General features: G+C 42.9%; 1 protein-coding gene across 1 annotated transcript in view; it reads right to left on the bottom strand.

Annotated features, from left to right (window-relative positions):
* The window catches only part of LOC138959419 (membrane-bound transcription factor site-1 protease-like), a 78955-nt gene that overhangs the window by 14832 nt on the left and 39653 nt on the right, over positions 1 to 24470 (bottom strand). The window contains exons 17-20 of the mRNA XM_070330902.1: positions 8230 to 8415; positions 6546 to 6619; positions 3734 to 3829; positions 3331 to 3410 (exon numbers count right to left, since the gene is read on the bottom strand). Of these exons, the coding sequence (XP_070187003.1) occupies positions 3331 to 3410; positions 3734 to 3829; positions 6546 to 6619; positions 8230 to 8415 (436 nt within the window). The remainder of the gene's footprint in view (positions 1 to 3330; positions 3411 to 3733; positions 3830 to 6545; positions 6620 to 8229; positions 8416 to 24470) is intronic.

The following is a 24470-nucleotide window of genomic DNA, read 5'->3' as shown; positions in this document are numbered from 1 at the left end:
TTGTGACTGCGCCTTATATAGTGACTGCGCCTTATATTGTGACTGCGCCTTATATAGTGACAGCGCCTTATATAGTGACTGCGCCTCATATAGTGACTGAGCCTTATATAGTGACTGCGCCTTATATAGTGACAGCGCCTTATATAGTGACTGCGCCTTATATAGTGACAGCGCCTTATATAGTGACAGCGCCTTATATAGTGACTGCGCCTTATATAGTGACTGCGCCTTATATAGTGACAGCGCCTTATATAGTGACTGCGCCTTATATAGTGACTGCGCCTCATATAGTGACTGAGCCTTATATAGTGACTGCGCCTTATATAGTGACTGCGCCTTATATAGTGACTGCGCCTTATATAGTGACAGCGCCTTATATAGTGACTGCGCCTCATATAGTGACTGCGCCTTATATAGTGACTGCGCCTTATATAGTGACTGCGCCTTATATTGTGACTGCGCCTTATATAGTGACTGCGCCTTATATAGTGACTGCGCCTTATATTGTGACTGCGCCTTATATAGTGACAGCGCCTTATATTGTGACTGCGCCTTATATAGTGACTGCGCCTTATATTGTGACTGCGCCTTATATAGTGACAGCGCCTTATATTGTGACTGCGCCTCATATAGTGACTGCGCCTTATATAGTGACTGCGCCTCATATAGTGACTGCGCCTTATATTGTGACTGCGCCTTATATAGTGACTGCGCCTTATATAGTGACTGCGCCTCATATAGTGACTGCGCCTTATATAGTGACTGCGCCTTATATAGTGACTGCGCCTTATATAGTGACTGCGCCTTATATTGTGACTGCGCCTTATATAGTGACAGCGCCTTATATTGTGACTGCGCCTCATATAGTGACAGCGCCTTATATTGTGACTGCGCCTTATATAGTGACTGCGCCTTATATTGTGACTGCGCCTTATATAGTGACAGCGCCTTATATAGTGACTGCGCCTCATATAGTGACTGAGCCTTATATAGTGACTGCGCCTTATATAGTGACAGCGCCTTATATAGTGACTGCGCCTTATATAGTGACAGCGCCTTATATAGTGACAGCGCCTTATATAGTGACTGCGCCTTATATAGTGACTGCGCCTTATATAGTGACAGCGCCTTATATAGTGACTGCGCCTTATATAGTGACTGCGCCTCATATAGTGACTGAGCCTTATATAGTGACTGCGCCTTATATAGTGACTGCGCCTTATATAGTGACTGCGCCTTATATAGTGACAGCGCCTTATATAGTGACTGCGCCTCATATAGTGACTGCGCCTTATATAGTGACTGCGCCTTATATAGTGACTGCGCCTTATATTGTGACTGCGCCTTATATAGTGACTGCGCCTTATATAGTGACTGCGCCTTATATTGTGACTGCGCCTTATATAGTGACAGCGCCTTATATTGTGACTGCGCCTTATATAGTGACTGCGCCTTATATTGTGACTGCGCCTTATATAGTGACAGCGCCTTATATTGTGACTGCGCCTCATATAGTGACTGCGCCTTATATAGTGACTGCGCCTTATATAGTGACTGCGCCTTATATTGTGACTGCGCCTTATATAGTGACTGCGCCTTATATAGTGACTGCGCCTCATATAGTGACTGCGCCTTATATAGTGACTGCGCCTTATATAGTGACTGCGCCTTATATTGTGACTGCGCCTTATATAGTGACAGCGCCTTATATTGTGACTGCGCCTCATATAGTGACTGCGCCTTATATTGTGACTGCGCCTTATATAGTGACAGCGCCTTATATAGTGACTGCGCCTCATATAGTGACTGCGCCTTATATAGTGACTGCGCCTTATATAGTGACTGCGCCTTATATTGTGACTGCGCCTTATATAGTGACAGCGCCTTATATTGTGACTGCGCCTCATATAGTGACTGCGCCTTATATTGTGACTGCGCCTTATATAGTGACTGCGCCTTATATAGTGACTGCGCCTTATATAGTGACAGCGCCTTATATAGTGACTGCGCCTTATATAGTGACTGCGCCTTATATAGTGACAGCGCCTTATATAGTGACTGCGCCTTATATAGTGACTGCGCCTTATATAGTGACTGCGCCTTATATAGTGACAGCGCCTTATATAGTGACTGCGCCTTATATAGTGACTGCGCCTTATATAGTGACTGCGCCTTATATAGTGACTGCGCCTTATATAGTGACAGCGCCTTATATTGTGACTGCGCCTTATATAGTGACAGCGCCTTATATAGTGACTGCGCCTTATATAGTGACTGCGCCTTATATAGTGACTGAGCCTTATATAGTGACTGCGCCTTATATAGTGACAGCGCCTTATATAGTGACTGCGCCTTATATAGTGACTGCGCCTTATATAGTGACAGCGCCTTATATTGTGACTGCGCCTTATATAGTGACAGCGCCTTATATAGTGACTGCGCCTTATATAGTGACTGCGCCTTATATAGTGACAGCGCCTTATATAGTGACTGCGCCTTATATAGTGACAGCGCCTTATATAGTGACTGCGCCTTATATAGTGACTGCGCCTTATATAGTGACAGCGCCTTATATAGTGACTGCGCCTTATATTGTGACTGCGCCTCATATAGTGACTGCGCCTTATATAGTGACTGCGCCTCATATAGTGACTGCGCCTTATATTGTGACTGCGCCTTATATAGTGACTGCGCCTTATATAGTGACTGCGCCTCATATAGTGACTGCGCCTTATATAGTGACTGCGCCTCATATAGTGACTGCGCCTAGTGTATGTTTTTTTGAGATTTTTTTTAAAAAGAGGGGGGTGTGCCTTATAGAGAACGAAGCGCCTTATGGTCCCGGAAATACGGTACAAGGTTTGCAACATACAAAATGGGGGGTAGAAGGTGCGAGGGGAAAGGACATGTATACACAAAGCAGAAAACATGCCCTCAGCTTATCAGAAGAAAAATAATCAAGCATGAAACATTTCTTTTTTTATTCATTCAGAAAAGCTCATGGTATTCAGTGTACGCTGAAGTATTGAAGTATACATGACCCCTGCACTGCTCTTCTGTTTCATATGTGTGTGTGTGTGTGTGTGTGTGTGTGTGTGTGTGTGTGTGTGTGTGTGTGTGTGTGTGTGTGTGTGTGTGTCTGTGTGTGTGTGTGTGTGTGTGTGTGTGTGTGTGTGTGTGTGTGAATGCATGCATGAGCATGTGTTCATACATGTGCATATGCATAGGCAAGTCTGTGTGCCATGTGTGACTCTTTGAGTCTGCAAGCACACATGTATACATGTATCAACACAATCAGTGTCACTCTTAAAAACTAGAGTCTCAACTCACCAAGCACTTCCACGTAATAATCGCTGCTTCGCAGTTGCTGGTACATGTCCCTGAAGTTGGTGTGGATGTGATCGCCATTCCTGACAACAGCACACACAAATATCTTACACTTTGTCATTGGACAACCAGGAGAGGGGGATCAAGTGGCGTGGGATGGAGAAGATGGTTGGCGAAGAGAGAGAGACAGAGAGAGAGAGAGAGAGAGAGAGAGAGAGAGAGAGAGAGAGAGAGAGAGAGAGACAGAGAGAGAGAGAGAGAGAGAGAGAGAGAGAGAGAGAGAGAGAGAGAGAGAGAGAGAGAGAGAGAGAGAGAGAGAGAGGAACACACACACGTCACTGCAGAGGAAATCTCACAAATCCAAAGGTAAGCAACAAAGAAACACACAAACAACAGTTGCACTGACCAGTCCAGGGGGTCATTCTTCATGCGGAGATTGTCACGAGGGAAGTAGCCCGGCGGGTACCTCAGGTTGTGGAACTGGTCCCACAGAATACGCTTACTGCAACAACACACAGTGTGGAATCAAGTACAGGGTGACCCAATCTCAGTTGCCACTCTCTTAGCCCCCCCACAAGGTTCTGTTGTCATACTGTGTGTGTGTGTGTGTGTGTGTGTGTGTGTGTGTGTGTGTGTGTGTGTGTGTGTGTGTGTGTGTGTGTGTGTGTGTGTGTGTGTGTGTGTGTGAGCGTGTGAGCATGTGTTCATGCATGAATGCATGCATGTGTGCATCTTTTTGTGCACAAGTGTGTGTGTGTGTGTGTGTGTGTGTGTGTGTGTGTGTGTGTGTGTGTGTGTGTGTGTGTGTGTGTGTGTGTGTTTGCATGTGTGTGAGTAAATATGTACCTGTTTGTTTGTAGCTATGCCTGTCTATTTCTTCAGTACGATTCACATGCCTACATAAAATATTACATCCTGGATCAAAGTTCATACCAGTGTAATCTTCCTTCCTTCCCTCAACGAACATCTCTGAAAATGAATTACCAGTAAAAAATGTTGACACAGTATACATCAAGATGCCCAGCGTGCAAATGGGAATCGGAAATGAACCAGTACACAGGACTTCCTGTGATAAACGCTTGTCTAACGATTACCTCACGCTGCTATGCACATCTGCACGTTCTTTACGGCGATCTAATATGCACAGTAGAGTAAAATGTACAAGGACTAGTTGAGATTGGACTCGTGATACCATGCTCTTGACACCTCAGTGCCCTTTTCTTGTACAGTGGAACCTCCTTGTAAGACCTCAACAAATGGGAGAAAGTCAGGTCTTACAAGTCGCGTAAGGCGAAATTACTACATTTAGTCAAGCTGTGGAACTCACAGAATCAAACTCAACGCACTGCATTTTTCACAATGACCGTACTCCGCCGATCGTGCAAAACGCAGTGAAATTGACGAGCCTGTTTAGCGCGGTAGTGGTTGCGCTGTGCTGCATTAGCATGCTTTTCTGTACCTCTCTTCGTTTTAACTTTCTGAGCGTGTTTTTAATCCAAACATATCATATCTATATGTTTTTGGAATCAGGAACCGACAAGGAATAAGATGAAATTGTTTTTAAATCAATTTCGGAAATGTTATTTTTATCATAATTTTTATATTTTTAATTTTCAGAGCTTCATTTTAATCCGAATATAACACATTTATATGTTTTTGGAATCAGAAAATGATGAAGAATAAGACGAACGTAATTTTGGATCATTTTATAAAATGATAATTTTAATTACAATTCAGATTTTTAATGACCAAAGTCATTAATTAATTTTTAAGCCTCCAAGCTGAAATGCAATACCAAAGTCCGGCCTTCGTCGAAGATTGCTTGGCCAAAATTTCAATCAATTTTATTGAAAAATGAGGGTGTGACAGTGCCGCCTCAACTTTTACAAAAAGTCGGGTATGACGTCATCAAAGACATTTATCCAAAAAATGAAAAAAACGTCTGGGGATATCATACCTAGGAACTCTCATGTCAAATTTCATAAAGATCGGTCCAGTAGTTTACTCTGAATCGCTCTACACACACACACGCACAGACAGACATACACACACACACACACACACAGACATACACCACGACCCTCGTCTCGATTCCCCCCTCTATGTTAAAACATTTAGTCAAAACTTGACTAACTGTAACAAGAAGGGCAAAGCCCATACGACTCACATGCTTGACCTTGACCTTTACATAGCAATGACATCATACACTAAGAACTGCTTTACACATTTTTTCTACCAAAATGCATGTTCATCCATGTCATGCAACACAAAGCTGTTAATTCAAGACATAGGAAGTACAATGGTGCTCATTGGCTCTTTCTACCATGAGATATGGTCACTTTCAGTGGTTCACTACCTTATTTTGGTCACATTTCATAAGGGTCAAAGTGACCTTGACCTTGATCATATGTGACCAAATGTGTCTCATGATGAAAGCATAACATGTGCCCCACATAATTTTTAAGTTTGAAACAGTTATCTTCCATAGTTCAGGGTCAAGGTCACTTCAAAATATGTATACAATCCAACTTTGAAGAGCTCCTGTGACCTTGACCTTGAAGCAAGGTAAACCAAACTGGTATCAAAAGATGGGGCTTACTTTGCCCTATATATCATATATAGGTGAGGTATTCAATCTCAAAAACTTCAGAGAAAATGGGAAAAATGTGAAAAATAGCTGTTTTTTAGACAACATTTATGGCCCCTGCGACCTTGACCTTGAAGCAAGGTCAAGATGCTATGTATGTTTTTTGGGGCCTTGTCATCATACACCATCTTGCCAAATTTGGTACTGATAGACTGAATAGTGTCCAAGAAATATCCAACGTTAAAGTTTTCCGGACGGACGTCCGGACGGACGGACGTCCGGACGGACGGACGGACGGACGACTCGGGTGAGTACATAGACTCACTTTTGCTTCGCATGTGAGTCAAAAAGGGAGGGAGTCTTAAAATAGGGGTACGGTAAATTTGCAAAGGTTATGAACAGAAAGTCGGTGAAAACAAGGAGGGAGTGTTAAATTAGAGAGTCTCATCAGGGAGGTTCCACTGTAACCATAACATTTGCCCTGCAATGAACTGAGATTTAAATTCTCAATCGGGAACAAATCTTCAGCTGTCGTTTTCTGATTCGCAATCCTTGTTCCACCGTAGCCTCTACAGCATGGCTTTTGGAACATGTTTGTGAAGGTTTGGCAAAGAGGAGACTGTGCTCTCACCTTCTATGTGGGGTGGATCTAATCTTCACTCGGATGGGCAGCGTTACTGTCGATTGTCTCGGCTCCTCTTCATCCTGTCAGTGTGAAATCAGATCATAACACACACAGATGCCAGCTACAACAGTGAATCATTCGCCTTGACAGTGAACAGTTTCTTCTGACGGACATGGAATCTCTTCTGTCCACCCCAGGCCCTAAAACGTCCAGCAGAAAACAAAGTTTAACGTTTAACACTATTGTGACTAGCACTGCCACGGCGTTTACGTCCTGCCTGCCCAAGCTTGCCACCAAGAAACTTCCCAAAAATCAGTAACTGTAAAGAAATCTGTCTAGCAAGCTTGAATTAAGTCCAATCACCACCAAATTGTGTGTACTAATTCAAAAATGGATGCCCAGTTCAGTCGTGCTATTTATAAGTTTGTCACGCGATTTGTTTTAGCAAAGGGGGGTGAAAGGGGGGTGAAAGGGGGATAATTTGTGTTTTTTAACGTTTTTTTGTGTGTGTTTTATTTTCTACTGCTTTTTTTAAAAGTTATTTTTTAACAGAAAGTATTATAAATAATGTTATAACCAAACAAGGTGTAAAACCTATGAATTAGCTGAAATATTGTTAACATTGTACACAGAAATAAGGAGACAGTACAAAGAAAAAAACAAGCAAATCACGCATTCACTCACAGCATCCTGACTCAAATGAAACAAAACTGTAGATCTAACACTCACCAAATGATGTCTAGGTAATCCATATTGAATATAAGTCACATTTTCACAACAAAGTACCAACTGTACACCTATGAACAATTCCAAAAGGATTTGAAGGCTCCAGCCATCCATTGTTATCAGTGCTGCCACGCCCCCATAGCTCCTGCACGATTCCGAGATACATGTTCGTCTAGCAGTATCACCGCCAACCACGTGTAGTTTGCCGACTCGTACTAGCAACAACGGGACTGTTTCTTCCTCACTTTCACTGCTTGTATCGCTTTCGTGAGGCGAAAACGATACGTCCGAATCATGCTCTACGGGATCCTCTAGGTCCAACATCCGAAGAATCTCCTCCCGAGACAAGGCTCGCCTTTGATTCATTTTTTTTCCTCAAAAACGCACACAAATCAGGCGGATTTGCAAATGGCAGAAGGGGACGCCAAGTGTATCAAGGGAAACAACTCAATTTATTTGCAAGCTTCAAAAACCGGGAAGCAATCACGAGTCGTGTACCTTGTATGTCTAATACTAAAATAGTCGCTTCCCGTCCGTGGGCGTTGCAGCGCTATTACTAATATAGTCGCATCCCGTCACGAAAGTGTTAATCTGTTTATTTTTCTTCTCCTTTTGTGATGCACATTCTCTCCTTATTTATCTTCACATTAAAAACAACAGTTTATGACCCTACACATTCAATCCTTTCCCTATTAACTCAACACTCCCAAAACCTCTTTTTCTAAGTGTTCTAGTGGTAGTACTATGCTTTGCTAAACTTTGCTTTTGACAACAAAAAAACAGTCCATAGGACAAGATCTAAAAACAAAACAAGGGGAGGTAATCACTGGAAATCAAGACAACACTAAGAGAAAGCAAGAGTTATGCAGATAAAAGCTGCCGCTGAGAAAGTAAGAGGCGATGAAATGTACAAACGACTTTGGTCCCCAATTACATTTGTATTTAAAGTTCCGAGGCTACTTACAGAGTCTGGGGGCGACTCAATGGTGAGAGTGACCTGCCCCTTGGCCATGCCTTCCCAGGAGGCCGCAGCCTTGGAGGCGGTGATGGAGACAGCCAGGTAGCCGGACCAGGGCCACAGGTGGGCCGAGTACGAGAACGCCACCTCCACGTACGCTCCAAACTCTGGCAGGAACGGCTCCCAGAGAGGCTGCAAATACATAAATTCAGAATGGTTAAAATTGAATGTTTCAGTGCCTGTGAAGCCAAGAAGAAGAAGGAATGTTGCAGTACAGCCCAAACTGTGTGAAAGATTCACATGTAACAAACAAAGGTCTCATTTTCAGAAAACAAAGTTGCACCCTTTGCTTGGAATTGCATAAAATCACAGTAGACAGACACACAGACAGACACACACAGACAGACATACATACATACATACATACAGACACAGACATACATACATACAGACAGACACACACACACACAACTGATGTCAGCTTTCCCTTGTTCGTAATGCCCACCAGAAGCAGAATCTGACAGGACATTACCCAAAACACTACTGTTTCTCACAGTGGCAAATAGCAGGGAACAGAAAGACAAAAACACAGAAACTAGTCGCGTAAAGCGAAATAACAACATTTAGTCAAGCTGTGGAACTCACAGAATGAAACTGAACGCACTGCATTTTATCACAATGACCGTAGTCCGCCGCTTGTGCAAAACGGAGTGAAACTGACGAGCCTGTTTAGCGCGGTAGTGGTTTCGCTGTGCTGCATGCACAGCACGCTTTTTTGTGCCTCTCTTCGTTTGAACTTTCTGAGCATGTTTTTAATCCAAACATATCATATCTATATGTCTTTGGAATCAGGAACCGACAAGGAATAAGATGAAATTGTTTTTAAATCGATTTTGGAAATTTAATTTTGATCATAATTTTTATATTTTTTAATTTTCAGAGATTGTTTTTTTATCCGAATGTAACATATTTATATGTTTTTGGAATCAGGAAATGATGTAGAATAAGATAAACGTAAATTTGGATCATTTTATATAAAAAAAAAATGTTATTACAATTTTCAGATTTTTAATGACCAAAGTCATTAATTAATTTTTAAGCCACCAAGCTGAAATGCAATACCGAAGTCCGGCCTTCGTCAAAGATTGCTTTACAAAATTGTCAATCAAAAAATTTGACTGAAAAATGAGGGTGTGACAGTGCCGCCTCAACTTTTACAAAAAGCCGGATATGACGTCATCAAAGACATTTATCGAAAAAATGAAAAAAACGTCTGGGGATACCATACCCAGGAACTCTCATGTAAAATTTCATAAAGATCGGTCCAGTAGTTTACTCTGAATCGCTCTACACACACACACAGACACACACACAAACAGACAGACACACACCACGACCCTCGTCTCGATTCCCCCTCTATGTTAAAACATTTAGTCAAAACTTGACTAAATGTAAAAACTAACACTATTTCAAGCTCAGAACATAGAAAACCCGGCTTATACAAGGGGGGTGGGGGTGAAGATGTAACAAAGAAGGGAAGGAGGAAAAGAGACAATTAGAGAAGATGCAAGACAAGAAAAGGAAAGAAAACTGTGCTGGGATGGGGGGGCGGTGATTAAATTACTCATTCTTCCTTTTAACTCACACACCCCCCCCCCCTCCCCTGCCCAGCATACACACATCTCAGTTTCTCCCATTCCCTCCCCAAGAAACAAGGGAAGCAAAGATGCAATAACTAGATTGATTTGCACTTTCTCCAAGACAGAGCCGCCATGGAAAATAAATGCCATCTGAGAATGAAAGCACTATGTGTACATCACCCAATGGAATAGCCAGTCATTCTCTTTAGTCATGTTGACCTATTGTTCTCTGTGGGTCAAAGCTTCTATCTGAAAACGACTTGGTCTTTCCCAGGGGAATTGCTGTCCTTATCAAGGAGGGGCAGGGAGTCTCTGGAAAAAAACTGGTGGGAAGAGATTTGAGACTAGATTCTGTACCCAACTTTCTTTTCATGAGTCTTGGCAAGTTCAATTTGTAAGCAACGTTTTATATCAGACAGCTGGTTTACAATTCTTGCTTCGTATCTGATAGTAGGGTACCCATCCACAGCATTCTGTGTGTGGCAGAGACGGTAAGCCCCGAAATAAAGAAACTTTGCTGAGAAATGCAGACATGCACACTTTAATTGTTGATGAGACCCCACACACCTGTTCACCACACACGCACGCTTGCAAGCACACACACACGCTATACCTACCTTCCCTCCCCATTCCTAATAAACGAAACAAAAAGCTAGCTTGAGAAGAATTGCACAATTTACATCCAAGACCCACGTGTCTCTTCTCCCGAAGATAAGACAGTTTATAAACAAGTTCAAGTCCCGATGCAAACGCTTCAAGGTCGTAACATTCAGTTGCTAGCACTAATGCATGTACACCTCATATGAAATTCACAAGAATCTTATCTTTAACGCCCAGAGGAGTTAAAAACATGTGCCCCAGCGACGTAAGATTAGCGGTGTCAAGACAGAGGGAAGGAGAAGGTTTGAGACGGCCATAGAAGGGAGTTACAGAGGTACCTGTGTTGTAAGGACACCCTTGGTACCAGCCCAAAGTGTCCCTCCATTGGAGGTGGCCTTTCATGACATGATAGGTATATTTGAGTCAAGATGAGGAAAAGAGACTCCACAAGGTGTTTGCATTAGGTGTCCTTTTAGCAGAGTGGACTCACATCGCAGGTACCACGGTAGAAGAGAATAGCAAGAAGTGCAAACAGGATCGGTAGGGGGGGGGGGGGGGGGGGGGAGGGGGAGAGAGAGAGAGAGGGGTAGTAGGGAGAGGGGTGTATTCTACTCAGTGAATAGTTGAGCAAAAGGACACGAGCTGTGTCAGTGTTCCGTCCAAACGTGAATCATAGCAACGAGTAACAACCAACACGCCAAGGCTAAAACAGAAACACGACGGTGCAATATCTTTGCAAGGCAATATGATTCCAGATTAAACCTCATCTCCCAAACCCATCCATCCATCCTGTTCATCCAACTGCATGCATTTTGCACTCCGGTCAACTCCAATATTGTAGATAGACAGTGGACCGTGATTTGTGGGCCGAACAGGGTAGGCTTCTTGGTGTGGGTGTTGGGGCGGTTGGGGTCAGGTGGTGGGAACGTTTTTATGGGCAAGGTTTCGTTGGAGAGAGAGAGAGAGAGAGAGAGAGAGAGAGAGAGAGAGAGAGAGAGAGAGAGAGAGAGACAGAGACAGAGACAGAGACAGAGAGACAGAGGGGGGAGAGATACAGAGAGAGAGGGGGGGAGAGAGTGAAGGGAGAGACAGGGAGAAAGAGAGAGAGAGAGAGAGAGAGAGAGAGAGAGAGAGAGAGAGAGGCAGACAGACAGACAGACAGACAGAGGAGAGAGACAAACAGCCAGACAAACAGCCAGACAGACAGAGGGGAGAGAGAGATACAAACCGCTCATATCCTCTCCTCCATCCTATCCACTATCCCTTTCAAAAATGGGTAGAGGTGACAAAAAGGCCAAGCCCAACCCAACCCACATCCCAATCTGTCTCTCTCTCTGTCAACGTCTGTTGCTCGGAGCTTTCACTTTTAGAACAAACGCACGTCATCAACACTGAGCTGCTTTGTACGTGAGACGCAGAGAGCAGCTGAGTCATCCTCGCTTCACAAGACATCACAACCCCCAACATATTGGGACTTCTTAGAACAAGGACATCCTGCAAGGTTTAACCACAGTACGTGTCAGTCGCCCTGTCCGAGACAACGTTCAAATTACATCAGATACACAGACCTGCCTACCCCTGAAATGTACCATGTGTAGTTTTGGGTGTGAAAATAAGGCAAATGTGTAGTTTGGCAGGTGAATGTGTAGTATTTCAATTCGATCAACCCAAACCGCAAAACAGAACAGTTACTTATACCGTACTAAAACAAACACTCAACACTCCAAACAAAACTATTACAATGTGAACAATACTCCTCATACAAATACAAACAAAGCCCCCACAAAAATACAAGCCAAGCATTAAGTTTATTTGTTAAGAAAAAAATTATTAACTAGTTTGGAACATTTGATTTGTTTAAAAAAAGCTATGTTGAGGGGTATGCAGTTCATATACAGTGGGACCCCCTATTCAAGACCTGTGACAATCTGAGAATATCAAGTCACAAAAAGTAGGGACTGGGAGTATGTGTATCAACATGAAGGCAAATTTGCATATAAACAGAACAGGTTTGCGTCGGCAATAATAATAATATGGCAGGTCATTGCCTCTGCTCTGGTTACCGATCTCTCAAAAGTGAGCTTGTCTTGGTCTTCTTTCCCTGGCACGGGTTTCTTCACAAAACAGTCCAATTTTTCCTCTGCTTTGGTCGGGATTTCTCGAATTCCTCATGAGAAGTGCTTTTCTTGTGGCGGTTACACGGTCGTAAAGCCCACTGTGCTTCTCTGAAAAAGCGTGTTGCACACAGTGCAGTGGGCAAAATGCTTCCCTTTTCTCCACGAAACTAGGCATGGATGCTCCTCATAGTACTTTGGCAGAAAAGCCTTGCTGGGAGTTTGACCAAGCTTCTTTTTTTTGCTCCGTGGCGGTTGATCGCCAAAGTCTTCTGAATCCGTGTTCGTCGCTGTAGCCATTTTTTTCCCTCCGGAAAGAATGAGATACGAAGTGACCGCGTTCAGAAAAGTATGTGCTGACACGCCCGCGATAGTTGTAATAACAGCAGCAAGACCAACTGACTACGCTACTCTCGCGGGCGCCGGGCATGTTTTGCACGCAGTACACAACCGGTTAGCAGGGCCGGACTAGGCTAAGAGGAGGGGGGGGGGGGGGGGTTGCCAGTGGTGGTCCAGGGGGATGTTCCCCCTGGCGGGGTCAAGGGGCAGAGCCCCTTGTGGGGGTCAGGGGGCAAAGCCCCCTGAAGCTGATGGGTAGGTCATATTCTGAGATAGGAAAATGGACGCTCCTTGCACGAAACGGCATAAAATAAACAATAATAAAAAATGTTTTAAATAAGTGAGGTACATGTTTAGGCTAGGGGTGGGGGGGGGGGGTTGCGCAACCCCCATAACCCCCCCGGTAGTCCGGCCCTGGTTAGTACAAATTATGGATCGGAACTCAATCGCGTTTTTGCGTATTCAAAATGTCAAAATGTGTAGTCGAAACGAAACGTTTGCGTAGTATAAGACAAGCATGCGTAGTTGCGTAGTTTGGGGACCAAAATCGTAGTTTACTACGCTCAATGTGTAGTGTAAACAGGTCTGGATACACACGAAAAGGATTATGGGCAAAATATACCTGCGCAGTTTCAGCGGCACAGACGACGCACTGCCTATTATTTATGCTGCGATAGGGATTATGAGAGTTCTCGTGATTGTTTTAATTAAAAAAACTATTCATAAAAACTAGAGACTATGTTTCTGATCAAAACGAATGATTAATCTGCTGTATCATTCGCTTGTCGGAAAGATCGGCCTACGCGCATCTCTCAAATATGACCTTCTCTTGTCTACTGGCTCGGAAGATTTATTCTACTCCCAAATAGCACTTCTTTGCACCTCTTATTACTCCTTCGTCCTCTAGAATCCCGTACCCATACCAAATACGAGCTGATTTTGGTGAAATAAAGCACATTTCTCATACTTGCAAAACCCATCGAACAGCCATTTCCGGTGCTCGATCGCCGACATTTTCAGCTTTGAAGGCTATTTACGGGCAAATATCAATCGCTCCCTGACTTTTTATGCATCGAGAAACAAATTTAGTCATCACTGAATCAGTATCTTACCCTAAATCCCGACATAAATCAAACAATACCTAGAAAACAGACAAAACTTGCCTTCACACGTGTCAGGAGCGGCCTTCGGCATCCGTTCGGCCTTTGATCGGTTATCCCCCGTGGTACTAGCGCATTTGCATTCATTCACAGTATTCCGGTTCAAATTTTGCTTTTTGCTCGGCACTTTCCGGGAAAACCGGAGAATTCTGATGCATCCAAACGATGCATCAAATTCTTGGTTTTGGATGCGTCAATTTCCTGCATCAGTTGATACGATCCGCGTTCCGTAGAGCGGAGCCCCTTAGCATGCGTCAATTTTTCGCTTCAAGTCCACTTCACGAAGCTTGCTTGCACGATGCTTTGGCACTGAGTTTTCACTAACGGTCTTCGCGAAGTCAACTTGGGCCTCAAGTAAGGAAGGCCTCAGTTTGTGGCCAAAACATCTGTCATTTACACATTGAAATGAAATCGTACAATGGTACAAGTGTAATTCAATGGTACAAGTGTAAAGCGCTCACGTCATACACGGGTAATGAAAAACGATATATAATATATGCAATGTATCTGTATACATCTACCTGTGCACGTGAAAATGGCAGATGACATGAGCCAGGGCACTTCTTACCCCTCCCAAAAGAGACAAAATAAATCATGTGACTTGATTCTCATGTTAGACTCGAGAGCCGCATAAATCATGTCAGGAGTGGTGTAATATACGAGAGTTGGTAGGTAATTAATCGTTTTTTGACGTCCCGACAACCTTTATGGCTATCCGGTAACCGAATGTACGAGGGTGAGTCATCTCATTGATTATAAAACCATTCAGTTTTAATACCTGCAAGCAAGGTGTGTTTACAGGACGTACAACACTGTCACGTAACTTATCATAAGACAACAACAACAACAAACAAAACAACTACAACAGCAGCAACCACACCACTTTATTTTGGGCTTTATCAATTTATGAACTAATGTAATTTAATTATCTATTCGTCTAGGTATTGATTTATCAATTGATTGATTATTTTATATTTATTAATGTATTATTTTATTTTCCTTTACCTTATAATCTTTCTTTCTTTATTTGGTGCTTAACGTCGTTTCTTTCTTTCTTTATTTGGTGTTTAACGTCGTTTTCAACCACGAAGGTTATATCGCGACGGGGAAAGGGGGGAGATGGGATAGAGCCACTTGTCAATTGTTTCTTGTTCACAAAAGCACTAATCAAAAATTTGCTCCAGGGGCTTGCAACGTAGTACAATGTATTACCTTACTGGGAGAATGCAAGTTTCCAGTACAAAGGACTAATTAACATTTCTTACATACTGCTTGACTAAAATCTTTACAAAAATGGACTATATTCTATACAAGAAACACTTAACAAGGGTAAAAGGAGAAACAGAATCCGTTAGTCGCCTCTTACGACATGCTGGGGAGCATCGGGTAAATTCTTCCCCCTAACCCGCGGGGGGTTTTACCTTATATAAATATTATCAATTTTTATTAAGATGGTAAAATAAGATATCTCCGTTTCAAACTCTAGGTTTCCTTGAGTGGTAAATGTTGAAGGATGGATGATAGATAATACATTGTGAGTGGACGGATGATAGATAATACATTGTGAGTGGACGGATGATAGATAATACATTGTGAGTGGACGGATGATAGATAATACATTGTGAGTGGACGGATGATAGATAATACATTGTGAGTGGACGGATGATAGATAATACATTGTGAGTGGACGGATGATAGATAATACATTGTGAGTGGACGGATGATAGATAATACATTGTGAGTGGACGGATGATAGATAATACATTGTGAGTGGACGGATGATAGATAATACATTGTGAGTGGACGGATGATAGATAATACATTGTGAGTGGACGGATGATAGATAATACATTGTGAGTGGACGGATGATAGATAATACATTGTGAGTGGACGGATGATAGATAATACATTGTGAGTGGACGGATGATAGATAATACATTGTGAGTGGACGGATGATAGATAATACATTGTGAGTGGATGGATGATAGATAATACATTGTGAGTGGACGGATGCATGTTATTGATTAAAAGACCCACAATAATGTGCTTGGCAAAATGTAAAAAAAAAATTTTAAAAAAGAAAAAAAAAGACATCTCCATTTGTAAGCCCTTATATCTCAGAAGAAAGCTGATTCCCACAACAACAGCCAAACAACAACAAACACAAAAACAAGTCGCGTAAGGCGAAAATACAATATTTAGTCAAGTAGCTGTCGAACTCACAGAATGAAACTGAACGCAACGCAACGCAGCAAGACCGTATACTCGTAGCATCGTCACTCCACCGCCCGTGGCAAAGGCAGTGCACGTGGAATTGACAAGAAGAGCGGGGTATTCGTTGCGCTGAGAAGGATAGCACGCTTTTCTGTACCTCTCTTCGTTTTAACTTTCTGAGCGTGTTTTTTATCCAAACATATCATATCTATATATTTTTGGAATCAGGAACCGACAAGGAATAAGATGAAAGTGTTTTTAAATTGATTTCGAAAAAAAAAATTTGATAATAATTTTTATATATTTAATTTTCAGAGCTTGTTTTTAATCCGAATATAACATATTTATATGTTTTTGGAATCAGCAAATGATGGAGAATAAGATAAACGTAAATTTGGATCGTTTTATAAATTTTGATTTTTTTTTACAATTTTCAGATTTTTAATGACCAAAGTCATTAATTAATTTTTAAGCCACCAAGCTGAAATGCAATACCGAACCCCGGGCTTTGTCGAAGAGTACTTGACCAAAATTTCAACCAATTTGGTTGAAAAATGAGGGCGTGACAGTGCCGCCTCAACTTTCACGAAAAGCCGGATATGACGTCATCAAAGACATTTATCAAAAAAATGAAAAAAAACGTTCGGGGATTTCATACCCAGGAACTCTCATGTCAAATTTCATAAAGATCGGTCCAGTAGTTTAGTCTGAATCGCTCTACACACACACACACACACACACACACACAGACACACACACGCACACACACACGCACATACACCACGACCCTCGTTTCGATTCCCCCTCGATGTTAAAATATTTAGTCAAAACTTGACTAAATATAACAAAGGGAGGCCAAGCAAGACAAAGCATCAATACATTTGGCGGCACTCCAAGGATGGCAAAACAGACACACAGGAGACGGAAGTGGACAGAACGTGAAGGTCCAGATGTAGAGGTTACATGCCGAGTCTCAGTGATTATTAAAAATAATGGTCGAAGTTAGCGGATCATGAAAAATGCGAGCTTCAGCGAGCTTTTTCATGACCGCGAACTGAGACCATTATTTTTAATAATCACTGAGACGAGGTGTGTAACCTCTTTATTCCTCCTTTCTTCAGTTATTCAAAGAAAACAGGAGTTTTTGTGCGAAAGTTTCATCGAATCCGACTCACTCAACCAGTCAACCTGCGCAGGCGTTCGATTGATGCGCGGTTGTATAGTTCCGTGCAAATCATTCCATTCTGTTAACACTTCTTGTCAGTTTCCTTGTTTTGGACTAAAATCAAGTACACAGATATGCTGTTATTCTGCTGTGGCGGTAAAGGCAGGTATTGTGTGTTCTGTTTATGTTTTAGTATCGCTTAAGATAATGTTCTTGCGTCAAATGGGACTAGCAGACGAACTTTTGCACCCGTGTTCCAACGTTAATTACTGTATGAAGTTCAGTTTTCTGGGGAAAATAGTGTATGAAACCGCTTTATGTTGTTTAAATTGATGAGATGTGTGCATTTGGTTGCGTGTGATCTGTTTATAAAATGAAATATTGTTGAAAACTGACCGTCGGATTGCAGTCAGTGTTGTCGAAGAAACTGAGTTAAAAGAAGGGGAACTACTCTTGTCGCGAGAGTATGAGTTACTTGCCTTGGGAATTTGCTTGTGATGAACGGTTTGTGCACAGCAGATCTAGATTCAGAAAACAACCGAACTCATGGATTTTATATGGATATTCATGTGTTCAGGCCTGTAGTTGTTAATTTAAATGCGGTATGTTTGTATTGTTTGCTCCAGAGATGTATACTTCGTACGTATAGAGCGTTCGGAACTTTTCAGTCGCAAAAGTAGTACCGAAACAGAACAGCTTCTCAACCCATTGCACTATCGAGGATTCAGGCTGTTGCTGGCTCGTTATTTGTTTGGTTGCTGGGTCATTATCGAAAAATAACTAGCTCTACAAGTTTACAGAGGTAAAGAAGCAGAGGGGGGAATAAGAAGCATGTCCAGCTCCTTCAGTTTGTAACTGAAGGCACTGCCGCACAGCACAAAACACATCACATGGGAGAGAGAGAAAGGGGGGGGGGGGGGGGGGAGGCTGATGAGAGGGGATGGGGAGAAGAGAGAGAGAGGAGAGAGAGAAAACGTGTGTGTGTGTGTGTGCGTGTGTGTGTTTGAAAGAGATATATATAGAGAGAAAAAGAGCGTAGGTTGGTGGTGGTGGTGGTGGGGGGGGGGGGGGGGGGGGGCTAGGTGCACGGGGAGAGGGACAGGAAAGGAAAAGGAAGGGAATACAGTATTGCCAAACGCTCCACTTCTCTGTCCCGTAAAGAAAAATGTGTGTGACTTCCCTAAGCACCGCATCAGTCTTAAAAAACAAAAGGAGAAAAAAAAATGGAAGAGATCAAAAGCAAGAGTCCTTTCTTGTTGCGTGAAAACTAACTCTGTACCTGTTGAATATCTAAAGAACAGCACAATACGGTTTAGTGCTGAATTACAAAGCAGAAAACACTGACACACACATGACTATGCATGTCTCTAGCAAACAAGTTCTCATGCCTCCTGCAAACTTTGTAACAAAGACTGCAAGTGCACTCAGTTCCCCCCCACTCAATCCTAGCTTGCTGACGTTGTGCACACAGCCTAAGTTGGGAGAGAACAATGCCTGCGATTCATGTAACGGCAAAACGACGAGACGAATTAATGATGTCTCAAACTAGGGCACCTGTCGAAGAAACAATAAGGTCCTTGCAGACTTTGAAGAAGTGCAATGTACCTGTTCGTGCGAATCGTGCATCTTGTCGACACTTTGTGTAGGAGTGCAGTGTATGAGTGAGCGATCCTACGACCCCCCCCCCCCCCCCCCCCCCCACTCGTCTTTTTCAAATTGTAATGTGTCATATTGTATTGTATTGTATTGTTCTGCATTGCATTGCATTGTAAGGTAATGTACGTATCATATCCTCCAAATCGTACACACGGATCTCTCTGTGACAGGTGCCAATGTTCCAGCGCTATACAACTCTGCGCAATGAGTAGATGAGCGAGGAAGCCATGGTATCCTGTGTAGGGTTAGGATCGTAACACGTATCCCACTTGTATCTTGTCAACCAGGCAAGCATGCGTCCAACACTCACCAGCAAGGAAAAACGACTGACACAAGACACAGGAGCGAGCGTAATTTTGTAATTTTTGAGTTCTCCTTAGGTAATTCCTTAAATGCACATTGTGTTGCATTCCATACAATGTATTTCTGTATTTTATATGATTGAATTTATATTTTTAATGTGCGTCTGTCTTTATGTGTTGTATAAAGGACAGGTTGGAAGAATAGGCTTTGCCTAAAACCTTTATCCTTTTGTAATAAAGTTCTGAGTCTGAGTCTCTCTGTCTCTGTCTGTCTCTGTCTGTCTCTGTCTCTCTCTCTCTCTCTATATATATATATATAAAAACAAGAAGGGCAAAGCCCATACGACTCACATGCTTGACCTTGACCTTTACATGACCTTGACCTTCAGCTAAACCTAGCAATGACATCATACACTAAGAACTGCTTTACACATTTTTCCTACCAAAATACATGTGACCTTGACCCAAGGTCAAGGTCATCCAAGGTCATGCAACACAAAGCTGTTAATTCAAGACATAGGAAGTACAATGGTGCTTATTGGCTCTTTCTACCATGAGATATGGTCACTTTTAGTGGTTCACTACCTTATTTTGGTCACATTTCATAAGGGTCAAAGTGACCTTGACCTTGATCATATGTGACCAAATGTGTCTCATGATGAAAGCATAACATGTGCCCCACATAATTTTTAAGTTTGAAACAGTTATCTTCCATAGTTCAGGGTCAAGGTCACTTCAAAATATGTATACAATCCAACTTTGAAGAGCTCCTGTGACCTTGACCTTGCAGCAAGGTAAACCAAACTGGTATCAAAAGATGGGGCTTACTTTGCCCTATATATCATATATAGGTGAGGTATTAAATCTCAAAAACTTCAGAGAAAATGGGAAAAATTTCAAAAATAGCTGTTTTTTAGACAACATTTATGGCCCCTGCGACCTTGACCTTGAAGCAAGGTCAAGATGCTATGTATGTTTTTTGGGGCCTTGTCATCATACACCATCTTGCCAAATTTGGTACTGATAGACTGAATAGTGTCCAAGAAATATCCAACGTTAAAGTTTTCCGGACGGACGGACGGACGGACGGACGCCGGGACGGACGGACGGACGACTCGGGTGAGTACATAGACTCACTTTTGCTTCGCATGTGAGTAAAAAAACCCACCTCAGATCACATGGCAAGCTCCATGCTACGTGTGGCAAGAGAAAGCTAGCACTTGGCAAGCTCCATGCTACGTGTGGCAAGAGAAAGCTATCACTTGGCAAGCTCCATGCTACGTGTGGCAAGAGAAAGCTAGCACTTGGCAAACTCCATTCTACGTGTGGCAAGAGAAAGCTATCACATGGCAAGCTCCATGCTACGTGTGGCAAGACAAAGCTATCACTTGGCAAGCTCCATGCTACGTGTGACGAAAAAGCTATCACTTGGCAAGCTCCATGCTACGTGTGGCAAGAGAAAGCTATCACTTGGCAAGCTCCATGCTACGTGTGGCAAGAGAAAGCTATCACTTGACAAGCTCCATGCTACGTGTGGCAAGAGAAAGCTAGCACTTGGCAAGCTCCATGCTACGTGTGGCAAGACAAAGCTATCCCATGGCAAGCTCCATGCTACGTGTGGCAAGACAAAGCTATCACTTGGCAAGCTCCATGCTACGTGTGACGAGAAAGCTATCACTTGGCAAGCTCCATGCTACGTGTGGCAAGAGAAAGCTAGCACTTGGCAAGCTCCATGCTACGTGTGGCAAGAGAAAGCTATCACTTGGCAAGCTCCATACTACGAGTGGCAAGAGAAAGTTATCACATGGCAAGCTCCATGCTACGTGTGGCAAGAGAAAGCTATCACTTGGCAAGCTCCATGCTACGTGTGGCAAGAGAAAGCTATCACTTGGCAAGCTCCATACTACGTGTGGCAAGAGAAAGCTATCACTTGGCAAGCTCCATAGTGACGTGTGGCAAGAGAAAGCTATCACTTGGCAAGCTCCATGCTACGTGTGGCAAGAGAAAGCTATCACATGGCAAGCTCCATGCTACGTGTGGCAAGAGAAAGCTAGCACTTGGCAAGCTCCATGCTACGTGTGGCAAGAGAAAGCTATCACTTGGCAAGCTCCATGCTACGTGTGGCAAGAGAAAGCTAGCACTTGGCAAGCTCCATGCTACGTGTGGCAAGAGAAAGCTAGCACTTGGCAAGCTCCATGCTACGTGTGGCAAGAGAAAGCTAGCACTTGGCAAGCTCCATGCTACGTGTGGCAAGAGAAAGCTAGCACTTGGCAAGCTCCATAGTGACGTGTGGCAAGAGAAAGCTATCACTTGGCAAGCTCCATAGTGACGTGTGGCAAGAGAAAGCTATCACTTGGCAAGCTCCATGCTACGTGTGGCAAGAGAAAGCTATCACTTGGCAAGCTCCATGCTACGTGTGGCAAGAGAAAGCTATCACTTGGCAAGCTCCATGCTACGTGTGGCAAGAGAAAGCTAGCACTTGGCAAGCTCCATGCTACGTGTGGCAAGAGAAAGCTATCACTTGGCAAGCTCCATAGTGACGTGTGGCAAGAGAAAGCTATCACTTGGCAAGCTCCATAGTGACGTGTGGCAAGAGAAAGCTATCACTTGGCAAGCTCCATGCTACGTGTGGCAAGAGAAAGCTATCACTTGGCAAGCTCCATGCTACGTGTGGCAAGAGAAAGCTATCACTTGGCAAGCTCCATGCTACGTGTGGCAAGAGAAAGCTATCACTTGGCAAGCTCCATGCTACGTGTGGCAAGAGAAAGCTATCACATGGCAAGCTCCATGCTACGTATGGCAAGAGAAAGCTATCACTTGGCAAGCTCCATGCTACGTGTGGCAAGATAAAGCTATCACATGGCAAGCTCCATGCTACGTGTGGCAAGAGAAAGCTATCACTTGGCAAGCTCCATGCTACGTGTGGCAAGAGAAAGCTATCACTTGGCAAGCTCCATGCTACGTGTGGCAAGAGAAAGCTATCACTTGGCAAGCTCCATGCTACGTGTGGCAAGAGAAAGCTATCACTTGGCAAGCTCCATGCTACGTATGGCAAGAGAAAGCTATCACTTGGCAAGCTCCATGCTACGTGTGGCAAGAGAAAGCTATCACTTGGCAAGCTCCATGCTACGTGTGGCAAGAGAAAGCTATCACTTGGCAAGCTCCATGCTACGTGTGGCAAGAGAAAGCTATCACTTGGCAAGCTCCATGCTACGTGTGGCAAGAGAAAGCTATCACTTGGCAACAACAAAACTCTACATCCTGGCTGCTTCTTGTACCTAGTGTTCATTTTTACATTTAGTCAAGTTTTGACTAAATGTTTGAACATAGAGGGGGAATCGAGACGAGGGTCGTGGTGTATGTGTGTGTGCGTGTGTCTGTGCGTGTGTGTGTGTAGAGCGATTCAGACCAAACTACTGGACCTATCTTTATGAAATTTGACATGAGAGTTTCTGGGAATGATATCCCCGGACGTTTTTTTCTTTTTTTCGATAAATACTTTTGATGACGTCATATCCGGCTTTTTTGTAAAAGTTGAGGCGGCACTGTCACACCCTCATTATTCAATCAAATTGATTGAAATTTTTGTAAAGCAATATTCGACGAAGGCCGGACTTCGGTATTGCATTTCAGCTTGGTGGCTTACAAATTAATTAATGACTTTGGTCATTAAAAATCTGAAAATTGTAATAATTTTTTTTATATAAACCGATCCAAATTTACTTTCATCTTATTCTACATCATTTCCTGATTCCAAAAACATATAAATATGTTATATTTGGATTAAAAACAAGCTCTGAAAATTACAAATATAAAAATTATGATCAAAATTAAATTTCCGAAATCGATTTAAAAACAATTTCATCTTATTCCTTGTCGGTTCCTGATTCCAAAAACATATAGATATGATATGTTTGGATTAAAAACATGCTCAGAAAGTTAAAACGAAGAGAGGTACAGTAAAGCGTGCTATGCAGCACAGCGAAACCACTACCGCGCTGAACATGCTCGTCAGTTTCACTCCGTTTTGCACAAGCGGCGGACTACGGTCATTGTGAAACAAGAAGGGCAAAGCCCATACAACTCACATGCTTTACACATTTTTCCTACCAAAATACATGTGACCTTGACCCAAGGTCAAGGTCATCCAAGGTCATGCAACACAAAGCTGTTAATTCAAGACATAGGAAGTACAATGGTGCTTATTGGCTCTTTCTACCATGAGATATGGTCACTTTTAGTGGTTCACTACCTCATTTTGGTCACATTTCATAAGGGTCAAAGTGACCTTGACCTTGATCATATGTGACCAAATGTGTCTAATGATGAAAGCATAACATGTGCCCCACATAATTTTTAAGTTTGAAACAGTTATCTTCCATAGTTCAGGGTCAAGGTCACTTCAAAATATGTATACAATCCAACTTTGAAGAGCTCCTGTGACCTTGGCCTTGAAGCAAGGTAAACCAAACTGGTATCAAAAGATGGGGCTTACTTTGCCCTATATATCATATATAGGTGAGGTATTGAATCTCAAAAACTTCAGAGAAAATGTGAAAAATGTGAAAAATAGCTGTTTTTTAGGCAACATTTATGGCCCCTGCGACCTTGACCTTGAAGCAAGGTCAAGATGCTATGTATGTTTTTTGGCGCCTTGTCATCATACACCATCTTGCCAAATTTGGTACTGATAGACTGAATAGTGTCCAAGAAATATCCAACGTTAAAGTTTTCCGGACGGACGTCCGGACGAACGTCCGGACGGACGGACGGACGGACGACTCGGGTGAGTACATAGACTCACTTTTGCTTCGCATGTGAGTCAAAAATGCAGTGCGTTCAGTTTCATTCTGTGAGTTCCACAACTTGACTAAATGTAGTAATTTCGCCTTACGCGACTTGTTTTTTCTCAGATTGACAGTGTCGAAAAGAAATGAAGACCTAGCTAATTGTGGTGTGCACAGAAATGTGTCAGGCTGTTGACTTTCAGTGTGAGTCCAAGTGGAAGATGCCCTTGACGTATCATGTATAAGCTGGGACAGATCTGTGGAGGTTTC

Source organism: Littorina saxatilis, linkage group LG1 (genome assembly GCF_037325665.1).
Source record: "Littorina saxatilis isolate snail1 linkage group LG1, US_GU_Lsax_2.0, whole genome shotgun sequence".
Lineage (NCBI taxonomy): Eukaryota > Metazoa > Mollusca > Gastropoda > Littorinimorpha > Littorinidae > Littorina > Littorina saxatilis.
The sequence above is the reverse complement of the archived record's forward strand: the minus strand, read 5'-3'. Positions and strand labels throughout refer to the sequence as shown.